This window comes from Thamnophis elegans, chromosome 8 (genome assembly GCF_009769535.1).
Source record: "Thamnophis elegans isolate rThaEle1 chromosome 8, rThaEle1.pri, whole genome shotgun sequence".
Taxonomy (NCBI): domain Eukaryota; kingdom Metazoa; phylum Chordata; class Lepidosauria; order Squamata; family Colubridae; genus Thamnophis; species Thamnophis elegans.
In genome coordinates, this window is record NC_045548.1 from 74,544,083 (window position 1) to 74,558,535 (window position 14,453).

At 42.2% G+C, this 14,453-nt stretch overlaps 1 protein-coding gene across 1 annotated transcript in view; it reads right to left on the reverse strand.

Annotated features, from left to right (window-relative positions):
- The window catches only part of COL22A1 (collagen type XXII alpha 1 chain), a 179,572-nt gene that overhangs the window by 115,358 nt on the left and 49,761 nt on the right, over positions 1–14,453 (reverse strand). Inside the window, exons 6-12 of the mRNA XM_032223193.1 lie at positions 14,078–14,158; positions 13,639–13,752; positions 11,532–11,576; positions 8,853–8,906; positions 6,334–6,372; positions 3,794–3,847; positions 1,842–1,895 (exon numbers count right to left, since the gene is read on the reverse strand). Coding sequence (XP_032079084.1) covers positions 1,842–1,895; positions 3,794–3,847; positions 6,334–6,372; positions 8,853–8,906; positions 11,532–11,576; positions 13,639–13,752; positions 14,078–14,158 — 441 coding nt within the window. The remainder of the gene's footprint in view (positions 1–1,841; positions 1,896–3,793; positions 3,848–6,333; positions 6,373–8,852; positions 8,907–11,531; positions 11,577–13,638; positions 13,753–14,077; positions 14,159–14,453) is intronic.

A 14,453-nucleotide genomic window follows, 5' to 3' on the forward strand; every position in this document is an offset into this window, starting at 1 on the left:
TTCTGTAGCAGGAAGCCGGAGATAACAGATGCAGAAGCTGTAAACGCCATTTTGAAGACAATTAAGCAAAAGAGGTTTTTATAACATTGAAGCTGGTATTTCAGATAGAGAAAAGATTTTAAAGTTCACAAGTTGGTCTTTGCTCGTATTGACTTTTAATAGTCTCTTTTCTAAAGATTGTCCTGAGGGGGAGGGGATCCTGTCTCGTGCTGTGAATAACAGCTGCGAAGTTCAGGTCGGAGTTGAATGACTCAGCTTTGGGTTGATTCTCCCCCTCCGTCCACAGCTCACAAAGAAACAAACTGTGAACTTCAAAGAAGATTCTTACCAGCTGAGATTCCTCACTGCTTTTTTCTTGTCTGAAAAAAGAGTTATCTTCTTGATATTGAGTAGATAACGATCCTGAATTCTGGGGGCAGCTCTGTTAAGCTGCCGACCGGCGACAGGCCACTCCCCGGAAGTCAGCTCTCCAAACTTTAAAGTTATGGTTGAATCAAAGTGTCAATGGTAAAATACGATTTCAAGGTATGCGCTTTAAAAATAAATCCTTCTTAATATCTTTTATTATAAATGTGTTGATTTTCCTGCCTCCCAAGGTTGTTCTCACATACCATTACATCAGGTCACATCTTGGAATATGGAAGTCTACAACCCAAGAAAAGAAGATTCACTGACTTCATTACTCCAAATATTTTTGGCACCTTAGTGGTTAAAAGCTGTGGTGGCACAGTGGTTAGAATACAGTATTGCAGGCTATTTCTGCTGACTGCCAGCAGTTCGATTCTGACTGGCTCAAGGTTGACTCAACCTTCCATTTTTCTGAGGTGGCTAAAATGAGGACCCAGATTGCTGGGGGAAATATGATGACTCTGTAAATTACTTAGAGAGGGCTGTAAAGCTCTATGAAGTAGTATATAAGACTATTGTTAAGATGCTGAGCTTGTCAGCTGGAAGGTTGGCAATTTGAGACCCTAGCATCATGCAACGGTGTGAGCTCCCATTACTTGTCCTAGCTACTGCCAACCTAGCAGTTCTAAAGCATGCAAATGTGCATAGATAAATAGGTACCACTTCAGAAAAAAGATAACAGTGTTCCATGCCTCTTGGCACATGACCATGGAAGCGTCTTCAGGCAATGCTGGCTCCCTTGACTAAGAAAAAAAGTGGCTCACGATCTTCAACCACTCCATTTCTCGATAACCGATGCCCAACAAGCCGCCCTAAATCGGAATCAATGGTGTGCTGTAATCCATGACGTCCTGCCCCTGGCCTTCACAATGCAACGGTCACTGCCTTATGGACGTTGACAGTTACGAAGATTAAGTCCAAGTCCTTGACTAAGAAACAGAGATAGTGTCCTAAAATTGGACACTATTGGTCAGTGGGAACATTTACCTTCTAAAAACTTATACTATTTCTGAAGACGATTGCTTGCACACTTGTAGACATAGATGTGGATAGTTATTGTTTTCAGATCCCTGTGTTTCCACCCATCAAATTTCAGCTGGCAGACCTTTTTTTTGCAGAGAAATAAATATCTCTGTTTTGTTGAACTGTTTTGCTCAACTGCTCCGGTGAAATCTCTACTTATAGCACAGCATTTTAATGGATGACAACTGAAATTCCTCCTTGGAGCTTCACGGAATAGATAATCTATAAGAAATCTGTTTGCTCCCTTGGCCCAAAGATAGGACTGTTGAAGTTTTTAAATTTGTTTTCTTAGATTTGGAACCACAATATTAATCCCCTAGACACGTTCCTTTCAATGAAGATTGATCCAAACACCTGGTTTATGCTACAAGAGAAAGAGGATTAAAAAGAGAGGAGAAAAAAAGGCTTACAGTTTCTCCTTTGGCTCCATTGCTCCCTGGGATGCCAGCTGCGCCAACAGAACCCTAAAACAATACGGATTATGAGAGCAAAATTAATGGGAAATCATAATGATGTTTAAAAATAGCATTGGCTAAAAACAGGAGAATCTGAATAATAAAGAAGATAAATCTAGGCACTCTCACCCTCAGCCACATTAATTTGGGATCTCAACGGTGGTATATCATCCATTCCAAAATACATGGATGAAATCATGCTTGCCCTGCCAGTTTTGGTGATAGAATAACAGAGTTGGAAGGGACCTTGGAGTTCTTCTAGTCCAACCCTCTGCTCAAGCAGGAGATCCTATACCATTCCAGACAAGTGGCTAGCCAGTCTTTTCTTAAAAGTTTCCAGTGATGGAGCATCCATAACTTCTGAAGGCAAGCCGTTCCACCAGTTTATTGTTCTCACTGTTAGGAAGTTTCTCCTTAATTGGTTTCTTGTCTTGCTTTCTGGTGCTTTGGAAAATAGGTTGACCCCCTCTTCTTTGTGGCAGCCCCTTAAATATTGGAACAGTGCCACATCATGTGTGTGTTTTCTTCCTTCCTCCTCCTTTCCATAGCTCCACCAAAATTGACATATTATCTACCTACCTATCTATCTACTGTATCTATCCATCGATCCATCTATCTATCTATCTGTCTGTCTGTCTGTCTGTCTGTCTGTCTATCTATCTATCTATCTATCTATCTATCTATCTATCTATCTATCTATCTATCTATCTATCTATCATCCATCCATCCATCCATCCATCCATCCATCCATCCATCCATCCAATATTTAAGGGGCTGCCACAGAGAGGAGGGGGTCAAGCTATTTTCCAAAGCACCTGAAGGCCACACAAAAAATAATGGGTGGAAACTGAACAAGGAGAGATTCAAACTAGAAACATAGAGGAATATTCTGACAGTGAGAACATTCAACTAATTGAACAGAAGTTGCTTTCGGAAGTTGTGGGAGCTTCTTCCCTGGAGGCTTTCAAAAAGAGTCTGGACTGCCATTTGTCAAAAATGGTATAGGGTTTCCTGCTTGAGTGTGGGGTTGGACTAGATGACTCACAAAGTCCCTTCCAACTCTGTTATTCTGTTCTATCTATCTATCTATCTATCTATCTATCTATCTATCTATCTATCTATCTATCTATCTATCTATCTATCTATCTATCATCTATCTAGCTTGGCATATATTGGTTGTAGTTTGGAAAGACTTCAGTTGCCAGAATTCCTATAATCCCTTCCCTTTTTTCTAAATAATACTAGGTTCAGCAAATGCAAGAGAGCTGATGTCTATGATAAAGTGGTAAAAAGCCACTTCCCTCTTATCTAAACCACAAGCAAGTCAAGATAAACAATTGCTCATGTCTCAGTACCCTTAAAAATGCCATCAGATTTGTTCAACCTTCATCCCTTTTCCTTTCTCCACACTTCCCCTGACTAAGAGAAATGGAATATTAAAAGGGCAATTGGATTATAATCTCTCTGCTTCTGAGATGCTTAAAAGCCCAGTAAAAATCTCTAACGTTCTGCAATGATAACGGCCAAGAAATATTTTAGCACTTTAGTTTTTTAGAACTACTATTATTTTCCCTGAAAATAAGACCACACATGCGTACTTACCGCTCGCGATGCTTTGCGACACCTCTGCGATGCTCCAGCTGCTCGGCGGAGCATGGCGCAGGCACCGTATGCTCTGTGCGCATGTGCAAAAGCCCCGAACAGCTCAAATACCGATAAGGAGAGCGGGTGGGCAGGTGGGCCCTCTGGAGCACTGTACCAGAACGGTACCTGGTGCTCCCGGCAGGCACCGGTATGCCCATACTGGGGTGTACCAGTTGTAACCCACCATTCCCACTGCCGGAACCCTCCACTGACTGTACTATACTATACTGTATTTTATTTTATTTTGTTTTATTGATGGTTACCTTTTCTCCTCTCTCGCCCATCAAGCCAGGTAAGCCTTGGGGTCCCTTTTCACCCTAAAAGAGCAGAAGGGAAAATATTTGCATAAAACATTGCATTCTCTTAAAACAGGTAAAAGGGAAGATATGCACTAAAATCCACAAGAAAATCCTATTGACATTTTTTTTGAAAAGGAACTTAACCACGGGGTTTGTATGCCAATTTTTGCTCGAATGTTTTCTGCAGGGGAAATTTCCCACCATATCAAAACAACCAGCAGATGTCAGTGCATTGCCACGAAATTGCCGTTTGCTTTCCTGGGAAGGATGAAAAATCAGAATAAAATATCACCGGCCCCTCTAACGCCAAGAGAAGCCAAATAAACTTGCAAGCCCATCTGCTCTTCCTGAAATTCCTGTGGTGGCTGAGAGATCAGCAGCTGAAATAGGCAATTACGGGATCTCAAAACAATTATATGCTCAGTATTTTGGGTCAGTGAATAAAACAGAAACCCTGTAATTGCTGTGTTCCAAAGGGGGAAAAACAAAAGAAAACACAATTTAAAAAAAATCTTCTTATCTGATCATGAAGGGACAAACGAACTGACATTCTGAGGCTCCTTTAAAGGCAAATCTTTTTGAAATGATGAAGTAGCATAGGGTGAAGTTTTCTGCCTATCTATTCTGATCGAGGCTTCCCCAGCAGCATGAAGCCGAGTCTGAGTCCCGATAAACCCCTTTTATTTAATTTACAGTGAATTCCTCTCCAGCAAAGTCTTTCCTCTCCCACAGTCTTTCAAGGTAGTTCACAATTACCAACCTTTATCAGGCTTGGAGAGTGGCCAGGCCGATATCTTTCAGATGCCGCAATACTTGGCAAGAATGCAGGAATTAACTCATTGTCTCCTGCAAACTCCACTCCCCTTTCGCTCCTCTTTTATTTCCTCTGGGAGGGGCCATTCACCGTCCACCTGTGGCCTTACTCCCAAGTCAACCCCTGTTCTTTAGCTGTTCCCTTTGTCTGGCAACTCTGCACATGCACACACTGGGAACAGGCGCCAGCTGTTCTTCTGCCTCACTGATGTCTGACTCCGAAGGCAGCTGATAACTGTCAGATGGCCCTGGCCCCCTCTCTGCCTCCAACACAGAGCCCCTCATCAGAGCCTTCCCCAGACTCCAGGACTGGCCCAGGTTCCTCCCCAACCTCCTCACTGTCCGAATCTGCTCTGTTGGCTGCTGGCGGGCCACAACACTATCGCTCTGTTGAGTCAAAATACAAGATGAAATAAAAGGGGGGAAATGCAGTAATGATGTACACGAGTTCTCTGCCTTCTCAGAAAATAGGGAGCAAAAGAAGAAATCAGAATCAGGGCTGCCTTTGTGGAAATGGTGCTGAATTTAGGAGGCCGTGAGAACTTCAGACACAGCTTTTTACTCCTGCTAGAAGAATGAAATATTTTAAAAAATATTAAAAAGGCAGAATATTTCCCCTAAAAGAGAAATAGAAATCTTAAGGGAGACAGAAACTCAGAGCTTCAGCTCCCTCCCCACAGCAGATATTTGGTGCCCATTGAGAAGAACAGGGCCAGAACAAAGACGTTCAGCTCCAGGATGATGAGATGAAGATATGACCCTCCAGGACATTGTAGGATTATCTAGCAGCAGGACTCACTGCATTGCAAAATCACCTGGGGACATTACATTATCAGCTCAAGGTTCAACCAAACTTGATTCAGACAAACATGACTCCACATGGGAGTCTGACTAGAGCCAATAGGATAAATATTCTTGCACAGGAACAGGAAACTCAAGTTCAACGCCCCCAAGAGAGGGTATAAATACCTCTCGCTCTCCAAACCCATGTGCTCAGCTGCCCAGGACCTCAAACCCATGTGGTCCTGTCCATCAATAAACCATCTTTCCAATCCGCTTCCATGTTTTCAGTGTCTTTCCCCCCACTTGGAACTGAACCTGATGGATATTTCTTCCAACAACATATATGTGTCTCTCACAAACAAGGTAGACTTTGCACTATGATGTTGCACTCCCCATCTTGCATATTTTAATGAATGGGAAGAGAGATGGGTAGATAGATGGCTGGTTGGGCAGGGAGATGGCAAATGGATGGATGGATGGATGGATGGATGGATGGATGGATGGATGGATGGATGGATGGATGGATCGGTGGGTGGATGGAGAGAGAGACAGGGGGGAAATGCCTGGGAGAACAATGACATCTTAAAGGTAATTCCAAATGCCAAGAAGGTAAGGGTTTTCTATAGAGCAGGTATCAGTACGGAAAAAATCCACATCCTAGATCCTATCAGTTGACATCATTTATTGAAGGGGACCTAGAAAATGTCCAAACTATCCAATTTGGTGGGATTGGCAGATATTGTATAGGAGTGGTAGTCCACTAATAATATATGGCTTGATGCCAGGAGTTTTGAAGGTGCTAATCAGGATTTTGAATTTGCACCTGGAATAAAACTGGGAGACTGACAAAATTAACACAAACTAGACCATATGCTCAAGATGTTCTTCAATTTATATTTTAATGATACCTTTTGTCCTTTTTCTGCTCGTCCAAATGTTTCCCCACCCTGAAAAGAGAGATTAATAAATCCAGGATCAGCAGAGGCAGTAAAGATATGCGAGGTCAGAAATAATGCTAAACGATAATAGCTTTGGAATAGCTATTAATCAGTGTGGAATAACACACTGATTAATTGAACACATTCAATTAATAAATCATTGCATCTTCTGCTCGTATCAAGGTTGCAAAGCATGAATCAGATTGTATGGAAGATTCTAACCAAGATGTCAAAGTATCTACTATTATTTACCTCTATACAGTAAAGGTAAAGATTCCCATTGCATTTATGTGCTAGTTGTTCCTGACTCTAGGGGGAGGTGCTCATCTCCATTTCAAAGCCGAAGAGCCAGCGCTATCTGAAGACGTCTCCATGGTCATGTGGCCGGTATGACTAAACGCAAAAGGTGCACAGAACCTTCCCTATTTTCCCTATTTCCCTATTTTTCTACTTGCATTTCTACATGCTTGCGAACTGCTAGGGTGGCAGAAGCTGAGACAAGTAATGGGAGCTCACTCCATTATGTGGAGCTAGGGATTCGAACTGCCGAAGAGCTAACCTTTCTGATCAACAAACTCAGTGTCTTAGCCACTGAGCCGCCACCACATTGACAGGGTGATCTAGAATGTAACAGTTGAAAACCTCATCTTTATTAGACTTGCCATTTAATTGCTTTGACACTGGGAAGTGTCTCAATTATAATAAGTGGTTTTTTAAAAGATAGCTGAGATGAATATTTTATGAAGGGTTGTAAGACTTTAGATAAATGTCCTGGTAAATGAGATCTGAAAAAAAATCTAATTAGAATTCCCCCTGCAAGAAAAGGAGGTGGATTCAAGAACAATCTCTCTAATTTTGTGAAAGTCGATATTATCTCTGCTTCCATTTTTTTTAAGCTAGTTCTTTAGATCCCTTCAGAAATAATTCGTAATGAAACTTTGGCTGCAGTGAGAATGTTGAAACAGGGAAAACACAAGCATATGAGCCAGGGCTGGGCTTCAGAAATTGCAGCAACCGGTTCACTGCCTCGTTGCTGGGTGGGCGTGGCCATGGTAGGCATGGCCTAGTTGGTCTCAGTGGTAGAGGGAGGGGTTCATCCTCCTCAGGGTTTTTAGGCTTTCCTCGAGCCTCCAGGAGGGTGAAAACTGCTTCCCCCAGGCACCAGAAGCCCTCCGGAGGCCCTCCAGAGGCTGGAAACATGCCCATTTTTGGATTTCTGGTACTTCTGGTAGGCCCATTTTTCACCCTCCCCAGGCTCCGGAGGCTTCTTTGAGTTTCTGGGAGGGTGGAAATGGTCTCCCCCAGGCTGTGGAGGCTCTCCGGAAGCCAGAAACAGGTCCATTTCTGGACTTCGGCACCTCCAGTAGGACCATTCCCCCCCTCACTGAGCCTCCGCAAGGGCCCTAAACTTACCTGGCATAATGAACTGGTCACGGGGAGACTCCTGGGAGGGGATGGGTGGGCTTGGCCAGCCAGGGGTAACATTTGGGGATTCACCAAACTGGGCAGAATGCTAGCTAGAGGATCGCCCAAACCCGTGCGAACCCCCAGCAACCCACCTCTGATTATGAACACATTGACTTATGTTTTTATAACCAAGATTTCTCCATATGGATAGGCAAAGATCTAAATCAGGGGTGTCTAACCTTAAGAACTTTAAGACCTGTGGATCTCAATTCTCAGAATGGCTGGCTGTGGAATTCTGGGAGTTGAAGTCCACAAATCTTGAAGTTGCCAATGCTCGATGTCCCGGATCTAAATAGAATTTATAACTACCATATTTTTTTAGAGTATAAGATGCACCTTTTTCCCTCAAAAAAGAGGGTGAAAATCTGGGTGCGTCTGTTACACTGAATACAGCACTTTTGGCTTCCTGAAATCCTGCTCCCTTTGCGAAAATGGCCTTGCATAGTCTTTAGGAAGCTTCCAGAGTGCTCCTGGGAGCTGGGGAGGGCAAAAATGAGCAAAAAACGGGGCCATTTTTTGCTTGTTTTGCCCCTCCCCAACCCCCAGGAGCACTCTATAAGCCTCCTAAAAGCTATACATGCCCCCTCTTTTTTTACAAAAAACGGGCCCGTTTTTGGGAAAAACGAGTCGTTTTTGGGAGGCCTGGAGAGTACAAAAACTTTTTAAAAAATTCTGCCCCTTCAAAATCTTGGTGCATCTTATACTCCAGTGCGTCTTATAGCCTGAAAAATACGGCATGTTTAGATGACTATGACTTTGGCTCTCTGAAGAGGAAGTTTCTGCCATTTGCTTTTTCTACGATGAGAAGGTCAGGGAGATTACTGTGGGCAGAGTTCACAACACCACTGCAGACCCCCTCCATAGCTAATTATTTCAAAGTCCAATATCTGCGTTTAGAATTTTGGTTTAAGTTAGTCGGTCAGGACCTATTCTGGTTTTTAAAACTGCATGAGTTTTCTCGTAAGTATAGGATTACATTAGGATCGAAAAAAGAATATTTAGGGTTACATAAATGTTCTTACTGGTTCTCCTTTGTCTCCCTTCAGGCCAGGAGGTCCAACTGGTCCAATGTCTCCCTGGCAAAAATAAAGTTATGTTTGATACAATGAAAGGCTGATGCATATATGAATTGAATACTTTAGAACTTTTTCTTTTAAAATGGATAAGAATAACAATGAATTTATGTATACTTGGTAGAGGATTGGTGATATAATGTATAACTCTAAGTATATATTATAAAAATATCTTGTTATTGATAAATAATTTTAATAAGGAAGTAATTAAAATTGGTATATATATATATGAAGTGACTACCTAGAATATCTTGTTGAAAAATGAAGGAATAACATCTTTGTTTGAATGTATGAAGTACAAGGACAATAATGAACATAAGCATACTCGATAGATGATGGCTGGGATTATACATAATTGAAAACAGTGATATACAAATATAAATGGTTGGTAAATCTTTTTCATATCGGGATATGTGATTATATAAAGGTATATTGTTATTAAACAGACAATCAAGAATGTAAGGAAATCAGGTTTATTGAAAAAAAAATATTAATCGCTATTGAATATACGCTGTACAATGAAAGTGAGGTATTTAGTTATATTAGATGAAAAATCTGTGATTGTAAATGTAATTGAGAATATGGATGCAAAAACATTTGTTACCAAACGACATGCTGTATGTAATGGATGAGAATTTTTTTATGTTGTTTTTTATGTTTAAAAATAAAAACAAATTGCAAAAAAAAAGTTATGTTAGCAAGAAGGATATGGTTTCCCCCCACTGACTTTTATTATCAGGGTTATTATTAGCCAGGGTTTTTAAAAAATAAAAAAAAAATCTTAATGGTGAAAGATGCATTTCTTTATCTAATATGGAGAGGAAGCAGGGGTGGGTTTCAGGCGGTTCGCGGCGGTCCCTGCGAACTGGTTGGTCGGCGAACCCGGAAGTAAGTAACTTCCGGGAACGCCGAAGGATCCACCCGCCTGCCCGCGTTTCTTACCCGGTTTTGACGAGTTCTGTGCTTCCACGCATGCGCAGAACGCATACAGCACCTGCGTGATCCTCCAGGAGCAGCTGGAGCATCGCACAGGCGCTAATACGCATGCGTGCACTGCGCGCGTGCACGAGGACGCTGCCGGCCCTGTTCCAACCGAACCGGTTGGAACGGGGCGAGAAACCCACCCCTGAGAGAAAGGGAGTGAGGGAGAGAGGGAGGGAGGGAGAGAGGAAGGGAGGAAGGAAGAGAGAGGGGAGGAAGGAAGGAAAGGAGGAAGGAAAGAAAGAAAGGAAGGAAGAAGGAGGAGGAGGAGTAATCTATGGGTGCTCTTTGAGCTGGTTTGTTTACTTGCAACATTTCATTACCCAACTAGGAAAAACCATCACTGTTGAAATGGGGTAGGATTCATGGAGAGGAGGAGGAGGAGGGAGGGAAGGAGGGCAGAGGGAGGGGTAGGATAAAAGATTGCATAGACAGGACTTGTAGCCAAAAATATGGCTTTCATGAAGATGCTGAAATGGTATCTGCTATTCCCAGAACTATGTAATTAGTCCAAAAATATGCACCCACAAATCTTATGAATAAGTTAGAATAAATAAACCTACAATGTATCTGACCCTTGGTCTTATTATGTCTTGTTCTAGTGCCCAATGGTCTAAATCCTAATAAACTAAGACAGCAACATAACTGTAAAGCATTTACAGATGCCATCTGCAAAGATAGTAATGGAAAACATTATCGTCCAGCCATTATACTGTGCAAACATAAATCATGGATGAAAAAACATTAGAAGGGGAAAAAATAGATTCCTTTAATACAATGCCAGTGTCTACCAAACCACTCAACACATCAGACCAATTGTGTAGGCAGGACTGCTTTGAGTGTTAAACAGGAATCTGTACTGTATCTGTTTTAGAGATGCTCTAAAATGGGACACTCTAAATGGAATGAGTTTTTAAGATTGATTTCTTATGCAGGCATCCTGTTCAATAATTGCATTTCATTCTATTAAGTTGGCTGCGGTTTAGCATTTCTGGAATCATCTTGCCTTCCAGCCATTGTTAAGATGATGACTATTAAAAGATAAGAGTGTTGTGGTTTTTTTTTTCCTTTTAGCAATTTCTCATGTCTTCCCGTGAAAGCCTCCCTTATTAGTTAAAGTACTACAATGAAAAAAAATATGACTGCTTAATTTAAGGCTGCAAAAACAGTAGACGGTCACCCTTGAAGCATGCCCGGCTGAGGCCATCTTTGTGGGTTGCCACAAGGCAGAAGAGGGGACAGGGAAGAGGAAATAGTTAACTGGGGCTTTGCAGTCAAAACAAGATGTTTTCCCGTGGGAACCAAGGTCGTTCCAACAGGTGGCTGGGGAGAGGAGGAGCGAAGTAACCAAGCAAACGGCCGCACCTCTATTGGAGAATGTGAGTGATGACTCAAGGGAAGGGGAAAACTTTCACTTTTTAGTTAGGTGAAATCCGTGGGAACATTCAGAGTCGGTTTTTACCAGTTGTGCCAATGTGATGTATCCAATAAACTGTTCTTTGAGGAATTCTCAAAGAGAATTCTGCTTTCAATGAGCGCATTATTTGGAACGCTGATATAGAGGGTAGACCGAAACGAAGAAGGAATCCTTAAGAAAGTGTATGTTTCATTTTTAAAAATAAATTTTGTTCCTTGGACAACACCAACCTTTTGTCCTCTCAATCCTTCAAATCCAGGAAGGCCTCTCTCCCCCTGAAGTGAAAAATGGAGACTGTTTAATCGCAACATTCATCATTGCTTCTCACATATTATGAATCCTGACTTATTGGCTCTGCACCTCTGCAATAATTGCTGAAAGCAGATTAACAGATTAACAGAGTTGGAAGGGACCTTGTAGGTCATCTAGTCCAACCCCCCGCTCAAGCAGGAGACCATACACCATTTCTGACAATGGACTGGCAGTCCAATCTCTTATTGAAAGTCTCAAGTGACGAAGCTCTCACAACCTCAAAATGCAAGCTATTCCATTGGTTGATTGTTCTCACTATCAGAACATTCCTCCTTGTTTCTAGGTTGAATCTCTCCTTTGGCAATTTCCATTATTCCTTATCTGGCCTTCAGGTGCTCTGGAAAATAGCTTGACCCCCTCCTCTCGGTGGCAGCCCCTCAGATATTGGAACCTTGCTATCATATCTCCCCTGGTCCTTCTCTTCACTAGACTAGCCAAGCCCAATTCCTGCAACCGTTCTTCATATGTTTTACTCTCCCCAGTTCCCTAATCATCTTGGTTGCTCTTCTCTGCTCTTTTTCTAGAGTCTCAACATCTTTTTTATTGTGTAGTGACCAAAACTGGATGTAGGATTTTAGGTGTTAGGCCTCCAGTCATATTCCTTTTAGGATCTTTGGCCTGCCACACTCTCTCTCTTATTTTACTAGGCTGTTTCATTAGTGGAGAATTGGGAGGGGGAATAGTAAGGAGCAGGAGGTGTTGTTGTCAAAAGAAAACATTCCTTTCTAGAAGCCCAAGGCCATTCTTTGTCTCTGCACCTCTGCACCTGACCGGAACTAGATGGGTGGAAATGCCAGCGTGGCAGTGGGAGATTGGACCATGTGATGGACTTGTGGATGTGAGGACAAGATCATGAACTTTCAACTGGGTGGAAAACCCAGGAAGCTTTCAGATTCAGGTTTCCCACAGATGTACCAACATGTCTCTCTTAATAAATTGGAACTTTGAGGAAAGCTCCGCCTTGAACTCTGATTTAATTCTGGATGATATTTGGAACACTGACAGTTGTCTTACTAAGGATTTATAGAGTGGTATTAGTACCTCACTTGATCTTGATTGTATCCCTCTGTTAATGCAATTTAGGATCGCATTGGCTTTTTGGCTGCCGCTTCCCACTGAAGTTTCTCAAACAACTACATGGGACTAAAAAAAAACCCACTATGGTTTTAATTCAGGCTGCCATATTTAGTCTGTAAAATTCAGATGATGCAATTGTATGTGAGAAAGACCTTGAGAGAGAGATGCAAGAGATCTTGCCTAGAGAATGTTCAGAGAAGAGAAGGTGTGGCCCACAGCTGCATAACAGGCGAAGAAAGATGCTCAGAAGGGATAGCAATTGTACTTAGACTTACACTCCATGGTGCTTTAAAGTACTATCTGGATGGATTACAACAGAGGTGTCAACTCACGTCATCATGGCAGCATCACATGACATATCGGGACTTTTCCCTCTTTCACTGGACGTGGGCATGGTCAGCACGTGACGCATCCATCCCACAGGCCAGGAATTTGATAGCCCTGGTTTACAACATCAGCATATTGCCCCAACAATTTGGGTGAAAAGTTGAGTCAACCTTGAGCCCATGAGGCAACGAGCTCTGGAACGAGCTCCCCGTGGAGATTCGGACCCTCACCACCCTCCAGGCTTTCCGCAAAGCCCTTAAAACCTGGCTGTTCTGACAGGCTTGGGGCTGATGAGTTCCTGTCCCCACTCGAATGGTGTGCCTGTTGAGTTGTTTTTTAAAATTGTGGTATTGTTTGTTTATGTCTTTTTTCCCCTATTTGTATCCCCTATCCCCCCACCCTGACTTGGGTTGTGAGCCGCCCTGAGTTCCTTCTGGGAAAAGGGCGGCATAGAAATATAATAAATTCAATTCAATTCAATGAGGATCGAACTCCTGGCGAAGGGCAGAGTTAGCCTGCGATATTGCATTCTAACCACTGTACCACCACGGCTCCTAACATCTCAGGATTCCCTTGTGTTTAGTGGCTCTTATTTAGAAGAAGGTGAATTCAGATACAAACCTTTTCCCCTGGAAGACAGGAACAGTTGACTGTCTGGGTAGGCCCAACATGCTCATTTCCAACAGTTGGTGGAATTACAGGAGGAGGGACATCTGTCACTATGGTCACGTTACACTACATCGGTAAGAAATCAGAAAGAATAATAACACCGCACAAATAGGATTTAAATAGGATTTTTTAAAAAAGAAAAGATTGGTATGGACATGTTTTTCGTGACAAAAGAAATAGCTTACTTCTTTCAACAATTTATAACTGGAAAAGATTTAGCACTACAAGACAGTTCTTGATTTATGATCACAATTGTGCCCAACAATTTTTTTTAAAAAAAATTGCCTCTTCAAAACCTTGGTGAATCTTATACTTCGGTGCATCTTATACTCTGCAAAATATGGTATGTCCATAAGCACATTTGCAAAGCAAATCTACATTTTAAACTTACAGGTCCGGAGGAAATATCACAGCAGGTTTCAAGCTCGGCATGTCGTGAATCACAATAAATAACCATCCGCTGAAGATCAAACTAAAAGAAAGAGAAATAGTGTCAGTTCACTTCTTATCTAACTTTTTAGCAAAATAATGGGCCCACAAGACCATTTACTGACATAATGCCAATCCTCATAGTGTCATTTGCTGTTCTGACCTATGCTTCACAAAATCACAAAGCAGACTCCTTGTCCCGACAAAAAACCCTTTTATTAAGCTAATGTGAATTCTGCTCATTCACATCCAGCAAAGTCCCAGAAAACAGTGTTTCAAGAGTGAATGTCAGGCCTGCAGCCATGTTCCTTTTGGATATTTGGCCTGCCACACTTCTA